This window comes from Saccostrea echinata, unplaced genomic scaffold, assembly GCF_033153115.1.
Source record: "Saccostrea echinata isolate AGI-Se365-2 ecotype Australia unplaced genomic scaffold, CSIRO_AGI_Sech_v1 ptg000009l, whole genome shotgun sequence".
In the NCBI taxonomy this organism is placed as follows: Eukaryota; Metazoa; Mollusca; class Bivalvia; order Ostreida; family Ostreidae; genus Saccostrea; species Saccostrea echinata.
In genome coordinates this window covers 23,060,314-23,076,449 of record NW_026889758.1, presented here as the reverse complement: position 1 = coordinate 23,076,449, position 16,136 = coordinate 23,060,314, and the positions used below count along the sequence as shown (strand labels likewise).

At 35.0% G+C, this 16,136-nt stretch overlaps 1 protein-coding gene and 1 pseudogene across 1 annotated transcript; one reads left to right on the top strand and one right to left on the bottom strand.

The window, feature by feature from the left end:
- Positions 1-434: 434 nt before the first annotated feature.
- LOC133183469 (uncharacterized) lies at positions 435-1,872 on the bottom strand (annotated as a pseudogene).
- A 1,831-nt stretch (positions 1,873-3,703) lies between these two features.
- Positions 3,704-13,300, top strand: LOC133182544 (phospholipid scramblase 1-like). The gene is made up of 9 exons (XM_061317391.1): positions 3,704-3,752; positions 3,900-4,007; positions 4,796-4,873; positions 5,367-5,443; positions 6,209-6,339; positions 9,520-9,643; positions 9,756-9,858; positions 12,496-12,554; positions 13,184-13,300. The coding sequence occupies exons 1-9, from the start codon at positions 3,704-3,706 to the stop codon at positions 13,298-13,300; spliced, it is 846 nt and encodes a 281-aa protein (XP_061173375.1).
- Positions 13,301-16,136: the final 2,836 nt, after the last annotated feature.

The following is a 16,136-nucleotide window of genomic DNA, read 5'->3' as shown; positions in this document are numbered from 1 at the left end:
ATATTTTAAACAATAAAAATGGTAATATAAAATGTGACCAAAATCGTAACAATGTCCTTTTTAATGTCAAGTAGGTATGTTCTGAATGAGGGAGAATAGATCTAGAGCTTTTATTATTCACAGGTGCATTATTTATGACAGCTTCATTAAAAAGGAACAATTCTTTTTAAATTTTTTCCTTGAGTTAAAAGTTTGACCTAGTTATCTAAAAGAAAAAATGCTGACCAAATGCATTCTTTATTCCATAGGAAAATACGCTTTTGTACTCTTACTTCAACACTCAACAGTACTCATGACAATTTTTTGAATTCATTATGATTTTTGACCTTGACGGTTAAAGCAGATTTCAAAAAAAGAATTACTAATATTATGTACTATTAATAGATATACTTTACTAGAAATACACATTTGCATTTAAATACACAAAACCTCGCAAAGATACAATTTCTCATTCCTTTATCAAACAATATTCGGAACATAAAGAAAAATGTACCTCCTTAAAACAACAAGAGTCAAGTAAATGTATGTAGATACATGTAATTTATAAGCGATCTACATAGTCTGTTATTCGGATAAAGAGTTCTGTTGCTTCTTCTACAGTGTTTGGTGGGTAATTCAAACCGTTTTCCATTCTTATTTGAGTACCAATAACTTCAAATTCCATTGAAACACCATTCGCAGGAGGGTAGGCACAATATTCTTGTTCTATGCCATTCAGATTATCAGGTACAGGCATTTTGAAATCTCTTGTTTGGTAAATTTCGGGATGAAAATACATAACATCTGGTTTTCCAGACGGACAATCTGCATTGCGGTTTCTTCTAATTGTGTGTTCATTCCAATGCTGTATAACTCTGTTCAATTATCTGGTGATAATTGGTAAGAAACAATACCTAGCACACTCCAGATGGACTATGTCGGAGGTGTCAAAAACACCTAAATTATCCATATTCTTAAAGTAATTTATCCAAAAATTGCCACACATTTCTCGTAAACACCGCCAAAATCGCTCTATTCTTGTATTTCTATATGACGATCCATACCTAAAACTTGATAGTCCTTGCAAGGGATCCTGGTGATTCCATCGCAAAGCGTATTGCAAATCTCGAACTATGGAGTTCTCAGTACCCCTGTCTGCGTATACGACTACAGGAACCCCGTTTATTTCTTTGATATAATCTATATAAAATCTGGATATATACTCAGGGCTTTTGTTAGAATTGCAAGCTCTGAGCCAGAGAATACGTCTTGAAAAGCCATCTACACAGCCATGAATGGAAATTCCGAATGGTTTTAACTTGTCCCAGCCATCTAGATGAACACAAAAATTAGGCCCTTCGTTAATGTACCTTCTACGCTGAGGACGACGTTGTCTACGCCTTATTACACCTTCTGCGTCCAAAACAGTTAATGCAAGGCGCACCAATTCACAAGACACATTGAGGTTATGGTCGATTAGCAGACGTCTCCTCATTCCTCTATAGCCTATGTCACCGCCCGAGCCTGAAAGTTCATGTAGAATAGCCGTTACAATGTCCTCCAAACGTGGCTGGTTGTTTCGTCTCGTCAGATTCATTTCCCTTAAAACTCGATGAATTTGTCTTGCACTAAGAGTAATGTTATGTTTGCTCGCAAGAAATCCAATGATATCCTGAATAGTATAACCAGAGTGGTAATAAACAGCAATCATTTCATTCCTACTGAGAGATAGTCCGTCCACAACCAAACGTTGAGCCAGAGCAGGTGTATAGATATTTTCACTCATAGTATTTTTGTCGCTGAAAAAAATGGGAAAAAATACTTTATACACAATGAATTTCTGTTTTGCTTTCTACATGTGTAAATGTACATCAAACTAAATCATTCTATAAATACACCACGATTTGGCATGAAAGAGTTTATTATATAAAAAATGTGCAATTCAATTAAACTTATGTAAGATAGCACTGCGGATTTAGAGGGGGCAGGGGGCCCGGGCTCCCCCTTTTGTGTCCGAAATATACAGAAGATTTAATAAATCAATTTTTTTGGCGTGATCGTGGGCCCCTACCCCGACCACAAACTGGTCGGGGCCCCCTTTTCAAGATTCCTGGATCCGCCACTGAAGATAGTGAAGTACTAAAAGTACTATGTTTGATCAAATAATAGCTACATGAAGTACACATATTATTTAAGAATTGCACACTCTGACCAAAAGAGATATTGACACCAAGAACTATTCTCAGTAAGGATTATACAAAAGACCAGATTAATCAACCAAAAGATCTTCATTACATCCAATATTAGTTTTATATCAGATCTAAAACAAAGTTTTACCTTGTCAGTTGTGTAGAGACCAGATGAACGTTCAGAGGTTAAGCTTTTCATTCACTGCAACCACAGATTTTGATTAAACTATACCCTCTTTCAAACAAACAGCATGCCATCATAAATAAGTTGCATGTCGACATAAATATGTTGCATGTTTACATAAATAAGTTGCATGTCAACACATTCATCTTGCATGTCACCATAAATAAGTTGCATGTCAACATATTTATCTCGCATGTCGACATAACTAAGTTGCATGTCAGCATGAATAAGTCGCATGTCAACATAAATAAGTTGCATGTCGACATAAATATGTTGCATGTCAACATATTTATCTTGCATGTTTACATAAATAAGTTGCATGTTAACATAAATAAGTTGCATCTAGCATGTTGGATGTCACATGTGGGCGATATTTGAGATTTTTGAAGATTTTTTATAATTTTTATTTGATTGCAATTTTCTTGCATGTCAACATATTTATATTGCATGTTGACATAACTATCTTGCATGTCAACATATTTATCTTGCATGTCGACATATTTGATAGAAAAATAACTTGCACACAAGGGGCAGAAATATGCCACCATAGAACTGCTTTACTTTTTCAGCAGTTCATTAATTTATAAATGAATGTGGGAGAATTGATTAATATTTCTATATATGTATGCCATTTGTCAATATTATTTACTAAGTAATTGTTATTATCACAGGCACTTGTTTCATATTTGGGGTCACCCTCTTTTTTCTTTCCACAAGGTACCTATGTACTCAATTTCAGGCACCCCCCGCTTCAAGCTCGTATTTTGTTAATATATCACTCTGACATTAACCTACTTTAAAATGACATTCGCTTCGAAGGACTTTTTTCTTTTCAAATAAATCGTTTCAGACGTCCCTGGTCGCGCCTCTTCATTACAAACCACTCATTTAATTTATTCCTAGAAAATTACCTCGATTCATATTAACAGGCATGTAGCAACGGGGGGGGGGGGGGGGGGGGCTGGCACCCACTTTTCTTCCAAAGACTTTTTTTACTATTTGAAATGTTAATTGAAAGGGGCCACAGTCGGCAATCAAAGTTTTACATAACAATATATAGGGAAAAAATCGAACAAGAACAGCAAAACCATGACTTATGATATTTTAAAAATATGAAAGCATCCTCCGGTAGTGTAGATTCAAATCGTTCATGGCTCCTTGGGTTAAGGTGAGGCTATCATAGGAAATCAAAGTTTTACATGATAATATATATGGGGGAAAATCTGTTGATGAAGAACAGCAGGGCCAAAGTAATTCAGGTGAGCGTTGTGACCAATGGGGCTTCTTGTTTTTTTTTTTTCAATTTGGCTAAATTTGATTGAACTATAAATTGTAGAAATTGCATTACAAAATGGCGACTCAGCAGCCGTGGCAGCCTATACAGATGCAGCCCAGACAGGGTGAGTTCAAGCTTTATTAGTGTGTCTTATACCCCATCACACATTACTTTTGGTGCACACAAATGCTGTCACGATTTTATGATTTTTTGTCTTGTCGAGGGTAGATAAAGCTAGCCCATTTAATTTTTTTTAAAAATGTCATTACAGGAGTGGAATGGATGAATCCACAGTCCGCCGCAGGTGGACCCCCGGGAATGGATTATTTGGCAGCTTTGGACCAGATCATTGTGAAACAACGGATAGAATTACTAGAGAGTAGGTATATATAGAAAACTTGCGCAAGTGAAGAAATATGGTTGGATGAATAAATCATTTCTTTGGTCAAATTTTTTGGTCAGACGTATCACACATGTACATTTCTGTTCATGCGAGGAACCTGTTTTTTTTTTTTTTGGGTGGGGGGACAAAGTATTGATATACAGTTTACATTTATCGAAAAAAGGAGCGGACATAGAAAATTCGATGGGTAAAGTATAGTAACTTATTCCTTCGGATGAAAATAAGTCCCAAAGTCCACCCTTTTCTTTGTCCGACTTTCCTCCTTGTAAACTATTTAGAACACAAAGTAAGAATTGCCTTCGCCCCACCAAACTCTAGATTGAACATTCAAATTAAGTAACTAGGTTTTTTGATAAACAGAAATATTAACGCAATTAAAAAACATTGGCTATATAAGTTTCAATTATGAATATTAATTACCGGTACATGTAAATACACATCTCTCTCTTTCTTCTTGAGAAATATTAGGAGGGTGTGACTGCTAGTGCATGTTTATGAATGATAAATAATTTGATAGAAAGTTTTAAAAGGGACATTCCTAGATGTTACGTAAAATGATGATATTTTAATATCAAGCAAAGCACAAATATGTTTCAACAGATGCATGCTTCATTTAGCATCTTTCCATGCACAAAGGTGGGACTAAAGAGAAAAAGGTGCTGCTACTTAGCCTTTCAAAGATACGAAACGGGTTCCAATCAATGATATATTGCTGGTATAAAAACAAGTATATACACTATAAATATGAACTGCTTTCTTTACAGTAATAACTGGCTTTGAGACGAGGAATAAGTATGACGTCATGAACAGTGTGGGCCAGCAGTGCTACTTTGCTCAGGAAGGTCAGGAACATGTACGACTATCAATCTGTTTAACGGCCATGAACAAGTTTTATTTCGCTACAAATACTTCTTGCAAATTTTAGTATATGTACATTTTATTTCTTTATATATTATTATATAACTTTGCATGTTTAACATTTTATTTACAACTTTAACAGTATTGGAATTTAGTACTAGCTGGAGAGTCATTACACCGCAATCCAATGACACACCGTAAATCACTTCTTATTCCGCGTGAATTTTATTTTTGCGTAAATTACTATAGGCTTTCTGCTTGTGAAAATTTTATTTTCGCATATTTTTGTATTATTAAAGAAACCAAATATGTGAAAATTTTGTTTTGCTTTTAAATACAAAATCACTATCTTTCGAAAATAAGCTGTCACGGAAATTGTGTGATCTTCAGTAGTTATGACTCAAAGTAACCTTTGCTTTGATCTTTGATTTTTTTTTTTAAATTTAAATTTAAATTTTTGTTATTTTACATCAACAGAGTCCGATTTTTGTGGTAGACAATGTTGTGGACCAAACAGGGAATACGTGATGCACGTTACAGATAACAATGGTCAGGTGAGATGTTGGAATTTCTGGTCGAACTATGCATAATAATTATATAAGATGCTTTAAATCTCCGCAGACCAGTGGGCGTCCATACTCACTGCATAAACCATTTCCGGTAGGTTTCATTAACATACAATTTTATATATAACTATATACAAGGCTTTAGACTTAGTCCTGACAATAAAAATAACGTTGCAGATGTTTAGAAGTACTACTTTGCCAGGTCGCTCGCGTAGCGCAGTGGTTAGAACGTCTGCTCTAGAGTTGCGGAGTAAGGCGCTGATCCTTACCTCGCGGGTTCGAACCAACTGCGGGACGTGAAGAGCGGTCCTTCGGATGAGACCGTATAAACCGAGGTCCCGTGTCGCAGTAGGTGTTGGCACGAAAAAGATCCATCACTGCTAAATGGCCCTGAGTGCCGAGTATAGGTATAAATTTGCAGCCCTCCACCGGCAAGTGACTCAAATGTCTCCATATGAGTGAAAAATTCTCGAGAGGACATTAAACAACATGAAAACAAACAAACAAACTATTTTGCCAGATTAAAAAAACCCCGAAAATTCAGTTGTTTTGAGTATCAAAATAGGGAGTCTTTTAAACGAAATTCACCTACTGTTTTCTTTCTGTCGCGAAGGATCGTGAATGCTGGTCATCACAAAATATTTTTTTAAAGGACGAGGAGGGGTCGTACCAAAAATTATATCGAGAATATGGAAACTCCCACAGATGAATTTCATGCAGTAAAACGTTGTTATGTTGTTCTGATACTTTAAGGAGGTGATGAGAGTCCGCCATGACTTTGTCTGCTGCGTTGGATGTTGCTGGTGTGCAACCGACTCTTCCTGTGGTTATGAAGTCCAGATCGAGGCTCCGGTTGGAAATATAATCGGCTACGCCAAACAGCAGTGAGTTCATTTTTATATACGGTTGCAAATCTCTTTCTTACGAAAGCCGGATAGGCTCATTTTTGACAAAATAAAAAAATAATTAACTCGTTATAACGAGATAGTTATCTCGTTATAACGAGTTAGTATCTCGTTATAACGAGTTAGTTATCTCGTTATAACGAGTTAGTATCTCGTTATAACAAGATAATAATCGCGTTATAACGAGTTAGTATCTCGTTATAACGAGTTAGTTATCTCGTTATAACGAGTTAGTATAACGAGATAATTATCTCGTTATAACGAGATAATTATCTCGTTATAACGAGTTAGTTATGTCGTTATAACGAGACAGTTTTCTTGTTATTTTTAGACTTAATGGCAATATAGGAATAAAAATGGCTGCAGTTTTAAATGCCATTGAATTTTTAGCAAGTAATTATCAGTCAAATTTAACTTGAACAATTGATAAATGGTTGAAAATTTAATTTGCTCTGGGGTTTACTTATGATTAAATCTTGAACTATCTCGCTGTCAATAATCATAGCAACTCTAAGGCGAACACATTTACACATTTTCGTGAACTCCTCCTCAAATTGTTGCATTAGGACGCGATATTTTTCTTAAAATAATATTGCCAAACATACTTGCTTCAAACTTTGGCAATTTATTTATGACAACTATTTCTGATGAATGACACTATTTCGATATGTTTTGGACGACTTACACACTTTCATATATCAATTTCTATACCGCTAAAATTAAATATCAGAGACAATATAAGTGCAACATATCGTTTATGCAACATATAATATATAGATTACAGTGTTATACATATGTTACTTCTGAGATTCAGAAATGTTTTGAAGAAGGGGGATGGTGAGACATCAGCAGTTAGATCATAGGCGTAGTAATAGAGGGGCTAATGTCTACACCACCACTTTTGAAAAGGGGGCGGTCAAGAGTATCTTTGTGCCCCTTCCTCCATATTTTTTTTACCTGAGTAAATATCTCCCGAAAATAATGGCGAATACTCGTAGTTGGAATATCAAATCTATTTTTTTTTCTTTTTACTTGTCAAATATTTTACTTGGTTTACCCCCCCCCCCCTTTGAACTTTGTGACTTAGCTTATGCATATTGTCCACGATAATGAGGAATGGTGAAGCAAAAATGATATTACATCCTTTTAAGTAATAAGACGTTAAATCTGATCTGCTGATATTGACATTTTACCTAATATTCTGTCATGATTCACTGTTTATATTTTTGCGGGGGGGGGGGGGTCCAAGTTGTGGAGATTCACGGAGACCTATTTGAGATTCACGTCTATTTGGCGGATCCTATATGTTTACCACATAGTGTCAGAACGTCAAACCAGAGTTTACAAAACAAAAAAAAAGTTTACAGAGTTTACAAAGCCAGTTCACTTTTATAATCTTTTTACTTAGGATTGAATGAATATAATGAATATAATATTCAACGAATAGACCTAATACTACATATGTACAATTATATTATTAATACAACATTGAAGCAATGTCGTTAATTATTTTCCTCATCACAATATTTATTATGTATACTTTACAAGCATATGATTTTTATTTCAAAAAGAGATTGATGATTTTTTTTTGGGGGGGGGGTAATAAATAGAGGATATTCAATGTTTTATAGTTGATATGGAATTTATTTCACGAGTGGGACAGGAATTTTTTTTATATTTTCATGAGTGCGAAGCACGAGTGAAAATATCAAAAATCCTGTCTCAACATACAATACACATTTCTTGGCAAAATTTATGCTTGAAATACACCTTAAGTAATGCTTATCATATTGTAAACTTTAGATATTAAACTTTCATTCTATACCCAAAAAGGATCACATGTCAACTGTTTTTACTAATGCTGACCTTCACCTTTTATTGTGGCTTCCGTAGAATAAAGAGCTCCAAAATTTTTTTTAATTCTACCACATTGATAATCACGCAAAAATTACATATTGTAATTTAAGATTCCATGCCAAATTGGTAAATTAAAATGTTTCTTTCTTTTAATAAACAGAAGAAATATATAAATTATTAAGTGATAAGTACAGAATTAGTTCTTGATATTCATCATATTTATTATTAAGGGGAAGGGGGATTGATGATAAAAACAACGTGAATTTAGTTTTTTGTCAGACATTGAATTTTGATCTTGCTCCTTTAAGACGATAAAATTAACTGGTATTCCTTGTTAACAGACAAGGAATTATCAAAATATGATCGTTAAAGCCTAACAAATAAATTTCATATCCACATGATTTATTCGGAATATTTAAAATAATGGGATTATTTCTATGCATTTTTTATTGCGACAAATATTACGCAAACATTATTATAATTTTAACAAATTCAAGAAAGCTTGAACAGGGCAGTTAAATCAGCCAGAGTATATCATTTTTTTCTGATCTCCTTGTACAAGTTGACAAAATTTTGATGTTATATACATTCCATTTGAAGATGACACTAATTCTATTTTGCAATTTTAAGGTATAACACAACAACATGAGGCGGTCACAAGTTTCCGTATATTTGTCTTCGGTCTTTCCAATAAACAATACTAATCAAAGGCATAACACAAAAAAACTAGTATGCTGTTCCATAAAATTTTTATCACGCACACTTCAAACAAATTTGATCGACTTGCTTCTGTATATTTCCGATAAATAATGGTCTATTCTTTACTTAGATATATCAATTCTAGATCAATTTTTATCTCGTTATAACGAGTTACTAACTTGTTATAACGAGATAACTAACTCGTTATAACGAGATACTAACTCGTTATAACGAGATACTAACTCGTTATAACGAGATAACTAACTCGTTATAACGAGATAACTAACTCGTTATAACGAGATACTAACTCGTTATAACGAGATAACTAACTCGTTATAACGAGATAATTATCTCGTTATAACGAGATAACTAACTCGTTATAACGAGATAATTATCTCATTATAACGAGATAACTAACTCGTTATAACGAGATATTAACTTGTTATAACGAGATACTAACTCGTTATAACGAGATAATTATCTCGTTATAACGAGTTAAATATTTTTTTTGTCTTGTCAAAAATGAGCCTATCCGGCTTTCGTACTTTCTCACATCTAATGCGGGTAAGAAATAAAAGTTTTTTTTCTGGTTATGATTTGCAGAACTTCAAAATGGAAACCCCATATCCGAATTTTTGACGCAAACCGGCAACCAATGTACGTCATTCGTGGACCGTGCTGCTGGGGATGCCAGAATATATGTTGCACAGATGACATTGACTTTCCTGTAAGTTATCTGAGAAATAATATTCGAAATGTAGAGGAGATATTATTTATCAGGTAAGCCATTTGACAACCTTTTTATACAATACACAATTTTTATTCTTCATACTGTATAGATTACGGACTTAACGGAGCAAAATATTTTGGGCCGGATGTTTAAGCGCTGGGCCGGATGTGGACGTGAAATGTTCACTGATGCCGACACATTCGGAGTCACATGTATGTATTCGAAACTAAATGTGGTGAATGAATCTGATAACTAGTATAATAAAATATTGTTTATTATCTTAAATATACTGAGTTTATACTCTTTGTTTAATTATATAAAAATTATTTAAAATACCAAATACACAACGTATTATGTACATTATGCACTTTTTGTGTAGTTATCGATGTTGGTCAACAAACGCTTACAGCTCTTTATTCCACCTAAATACTAATATTTGGATTTAGTTTTTTGTCCGACATCGATCTTTTGATCTCGGCCCTAACTTACATTTGTTTGTGAGTCATCGATCTGAGTGAAGATCATTTTAAATAGAATTGGAACTTATTTTCCCTACTAGCCCATTGCAATAAGAATTGCTTAGACAAAGTTTCATTTGGGGGCTGGGGTGGAGTGGGTTAGGAGTTATTGATTCTAGTTGTTATATAATGTATAATTATAAAGTGAGCGTGATCCTATCCGAATAGACAAAATTGCGAATGCACCACTTGTTATTCTCGTTTGTTTATAAATGTTTTAACGTTGCCTAATCGGCACTAGTATATTGTCTAATATGCCATCTTTCCCAATAAGTGGCATTGACAAAGATTTTGGTGTCATGACAAGCCCCTTAAATGACCTTCTTGTCCGAAAATCAACTTCCCGACGTGCACTGTGCACCGTTTTTCCCCAGATATGAAGTTATAGTGATTGCCGATGGTGGTCAGTGAGGTTGCAGTGAAGCATTTTTCCACTTAAAAATCGATTAATATTTACATTTCCAATGTCTTTCTCCGAGATAAAATTACAAATTGTAAAAATACTTTATTTCTACATAAATCTACTGGTTCATCGATAGGCGCGGTTAAAAAAAAATCACGTGCGGGGCGGGACAAATAGAGACAGAAGCGGGGCTATTAGCACGGGAATTTGCAGAATCAGGAGCATGTAAATATAAGGAATAACGGTCAGATTTTTTGGATTCATGACTATGATCAATCGATTGGCTTGCGTGATAATTTTATGCATAAACGCCTTCGGCGTTTATGCAAATTATCACGCAAGCCACTCGATTGATCACATCATGAATCCAAAAAATAAGACAGTTATTGCAGCCCGGAGGACCGGGCTGCTCTATACATATAAATTTAAGTGTTGGTATATGGGGATTGAGGTGGGAGAAGTTATTCAGAATTAAAGGTTTTCTAAACATTAAAAAGATTGTTAATCAGAATGTTCTTTCCCTTTATAAATTACGAGATACGCAATATATTTACTTCCATAAAGTGAATCTGTAAAAATATATATGTTTTTCATATTTAATATATAAAGTTGCTTATCATTTACTATCGAAAAAACGACAGGTCCCTTTTTTTAGAACATCGAATTTTACTTATCGCATAAAAACGTAAAAATGTACTTTACACAGTTCGTGTTTTATATTCTTAAAGTGAAAGATATTTTTGAAAATAGGTGATGCATGTGTCTGGTTTCAGATTATATTTTATGCAGCCAACATTTACTTGAGGAATTGATAAAGTTTAAAAGGGTATCGTTTTTGTTCGATTTTCATCCGACTATAAGTTTTCAAAATATTCTCGACTATCGTCTCCATTATTTAGACGCATGCCTTTTTCACACATATCGAAGCGGTTTGATGATAAAGACTCATTTCCATTGTTTACTTTATTTATTTCCCGGGCGACAATTGATGGTTACATCAATGTTTTCTTGTTCCTTAAATATACAGTGTACTGCGATTGACTTTATTATATCGCCAGTAGTCAACCCAACGCAGCCCACCCAACTTCCGGTCTCCCCAATTTTGTAGAACAATCTTAATTGTCGTGTGGTGAATCACAGGCACTTGATTCGGTAATGAATTTGTTAACCCATAGTATAATATATGTAATTATTATACTATGGGTTTAATTTTTTTTTATCGAATCAAGTGCCTGTGTGGTGAATACTTAATGCCATGGCTATCTATAGAAAACATTTTTATGTTTGTTAGTCTATTTGCTCTATTTGCAACATTATTTTTTACTAAATGAAAGAATAATCTTTCAATTGTTTAAATTTTTTACAAAAATTAAAGGAACACCCTGCAGAACCATACTAACTGCTTTTGCACGTACGCTCTTCTAGGTTTAAAAGCTGCATGTATACGGTATAATTTTCTTCTGAGTTTTTAATAAGTACAAACACAAAGAACATAAAGAGAAGAAAATAAATTTCCTCCAAAAAGTATGAGCATTATTTTCGTTTTTTTTTTTTTTCATTAAATGGTTACGCTTCAGTTAACATTGTACTTATTTATTAGCTGCAGATCTGTAGCTCGCTGGTCTGAATAAATTGGGATCCATGGAATACCAGAGAGCTATAGTGCCACCCATTGAAATAGGTGTACGTGTATATTATTGCACATAAAAAGTTCTCTGCTTCTCAAATTATGCGTCGCCGGTAAAACTCTGTTTGCGATCGTTAATGTGAAGATAGTTACTCCTTAAGTTAAGACATTAAATCAGTTTTGAAAAGTAAAATATTAATTTTCCTTGGTGGTGCGTAAGCACTTTTGTCTAGTGTACATGTACAACCCTGATAGATGGAATCATTTCCTCTTTATTGAGAGTTTTTCTTTTCATTTATAGTTCCAATGGACATGGCTGTTTCAAGCAAAGCTTTGCTTTTTGGCGCCATTTTCCTCGTGGTAAGATAAATTATCTCATATGATAAGAATACAATACATACAAATGAATGTATTTACCTGTAAAAAGACTGAATATTTATATATTTCTATTGAAATCTTTTTTTAGGACTTCGTATACTTTGAGAAACAACAAAATAATAATGGTGGTGGATATTGAGGTCAAAGTGCATTTGGACGGTTTTAGCGAAAAGATAGAAACTGTGTCGGAGGCGGTGTTACGATTTTCTTGTCTAATCAAATACGTGCTTATAGATGCCGGGAATTTTAACCCGATGATCTTGAGTGTGCATGGATTGAATTAGATCTTAATCATAAACTTGTCAAGAAAAAAACTTTGTAAACGTGAATGAAAATAAATTTATTACAATGTATTGTTTTTTATCAATATCATTAGGTTTGAAATGGTCTTGATTCAAATGCACGCCAGAGTCTTTACAGAATGGTAGATAACAGGTGTTGTTCCCGTTCTTGAACATCAAAAATACTATTTTTCTTATTAGTGTTTAGTATTCTTCGATGTGGGATTGATCAAAGTTTGTAAACGAGAGATAATTCTTTCATAGTCTTGAGTGACCCGATTAATAATAAAAGCAGATAATTTTGCCCAGACGTTCATAATCATTTTCCAGTTTATGAATTATACCATTCAGGAATTACAAATGACAAAATTGTCGGAGAAAGGGATGGATTCTCCTGCTGTACAGAGTCCATTCACCATGATTTACGACTTCTGTGATTTTATCTAAGTAACTTGGTACAAATTCGCTATTATATTATATTGTTATTAAGAGTCCATGTTCCAGCGGAATAAATGCTGTTGATTTTATGGTCCAAGACCAAAGTCAGAAAGAAGATGGGCGTATTTGGCAGGCCCGTAGGAAGCAAATTGAGTTTGGGGGGCACAACCATACATTTTCACTTGACAGGGGCATATTAAAAATTTCCTGACAAGCAAAAAAAAAAAAAAAAAAAAAAAAAAAACCAAGATGTGTTTGTGAAACACTGATGCCCCCGTATGGCAGCTTATGGCGAAGATTAAAGTTCTTGAATGCAAGTCAAACTCCATGTCAAGAAAATGAGAAATCAAAAATGTTGGTACCCAAAGAAAGGTCTTGTCTCGAGGAAATACCTGTGAAATATGAAAGTCCTAGTACAAACCGTTGAAAAGTTATGGCGAAGGTTAAAGTTTTTTTCAAAATAAGTAAAACGGCACGGTCAAGGTCAAATGGTGCCCTAGGGGAGTTCTTATCACAAGTGATACACATGATCGTAAAAAACTGTCTGCCCGTGAAATCTGAAAGCCCTAGAACCAAACGTTCAAATGTTATGGCCAATGTTAAAAAATTTTAAAAGTAGGTCAAACGTCAAAGTCAATGACGAAATTGTTGATATCCAAAGGAAGGTCTTGTCACAAGGAATATACATGTGAAGTATGAAAGCTCTAACACCAACTGTTCAAAAGTTATGGCCAAGGTTTAAGTTTTTCAAAGGTAGGTCAAACTTCAAGGTCAAGGTCAAAGGGTCAGAGTTGTTGGTATCAAAAGGAAGGTCTTGTCACAAGGAATGCATATGTGAAATATCAAAGCCCTTACACTAACTGTTCAAAAGTTATGACCAAGGTTAAAGTTTTCCAAAAGTAGGTCAAACTCCACGGTCAAGGTCATAGGGTCAAAGTTGTTGGTATTTAAAGGAAAGTCTTCTTACAAGGAAATTCAATGCATACTTGAAGTATGAAAACCGTAGCACTAATTGTTCAAAAGTTATGGCCAAGGTTAAAATTTTTCAAAATTAAAGTAGGTCAAACTCCAAGGTCAAGGTCAAAAGGTCAAAGTTGTTGGTATGCAAAGAAAGGTCTTGCCACAAGGAGTGCATATGCGAAGTATGAAAGACCTGGCTCAAAATGTTCAAAAGTTATGGCCAATTTTAAAGTCTCATAAATTTTGCAAAAGTGGGTCAAACTTCAAGGTCAAGGTCAAATTTGATGGTATCCAAAGAAAGGTCTTGTCACAAGGAATAGACATATGAAATATGAAAGCCATAGCTTCAACCAATCAAAAGTTATGGGCAACGTTAAAGTTTTTGCGGGCAAACAGACAGACAGACAGACAGACGGACGGATAGGGCAAAAACTATATGCCCCCGAATCTTCGATTACGGGGCATAAAAAAAAGTCATCAACTACCAAAATGACTTCCAAAAGGTCTTTGATAAGCAAAAAAAAAAAGGCATCAGACGTTTTTATTGAGGGGCACAACCATTTTCATCATCGCTACACACAAAATATGGATTTAAAACGACAATGAAGCACCGCGTTAATTTATACATTTTTTTTTTTTTTGGAAAAGGTTTATTTTTTATGGTATTTGAGTCTTCTCTCCATTTTTTACAAATGTTTGCTCGTTTCCATGAATTAAAATACACAGATATACCGTTTCAAAATCATGAAAAGATGACCCAGAGAAAGCAAATTTTAGGGGTGGGGTGGGGGGGCGTGTTTAAAATTTTAATATTTTGTACCAAATGACTTATTTAGCCAATTTTCAAGTTATTTATTTATTAATTTATTTTAGCAAATCAAAACACAATATCGACAAAATATTTCCCTTTCCCATTTCATAGGAACCATACATTAAAAGAATCATGTGAAAGATCAATGAAATTTTCAAGTGCGTCCAGATTCCTGCCGAATGCCAATCAAATGCGCCCTCGTTCTTTATATATTGCCTACTTAGTTTTCATCACGAATTTCTTTATTTTAAGGAGGGCCCCTATTGACTTTAAGGCCTAAAGCTAAAAGGTCAATGTCGACCTCTTTTCTTTTCCCATCTGCACATTTTTATCAGGTCTTCCAAGCTCTTCTTCTTTTCCAAAGGCCCCTTTCAAACCAGACTGCGCTCCCACAGAGTTGGCACGGCGTTGTTACATTTCGTTGCATGCCGTGGATTATCAGAAAAATTCAATGAAATTTTCAAAAGATTAAGATGTCACAGCGTGCTGACGGCGACTAATGCATTTCTATGGAGCTTCCGTGGAATACTACTATGTTCCTACGGGTCGCCCGCGTGGCGCAGTGGTTAAAGCGTCTGATCTAGAGTCGCGAAGTAAGGAGTTGATCCTTACGTCGCGGGTTCGAATCCCATTGTGGGACGTGGAGACCGGTCCTTCGGATGAGACTGTATAAACCGAGGTCCCGTGTCGCAGTAGGTGCTGGCACGAAAAAGATCCCTCACTGCTCAATGGCCGTAAGTGCCGAGTATAGGACAAAATTTGCAGCTCTCCACCGGCAAGTGGTGGCGTCTCCATATGAGTGAAAAATTCTCGAGAGGGACGTAAAACAACAAACAAACAAACAAAAACCTATGTTCCTACGGAGTTCTAACTGACGATTGACTGCACTCCCGCTGAGTGCTCATGACGTGCTAGGAGTAGTCTCTTCGCGGTCATGGCGTACACAATGCGTGGACTGCGTCACTTAAGCGCGCTAACGGAGTTCTGGCGTTGCTGGAATTCTTATCGCGCTGTTGAAGACCTTACCGCGCTGTTACGGTGACCTTACGGCGTCTCTACTGCGTGTATATCAGA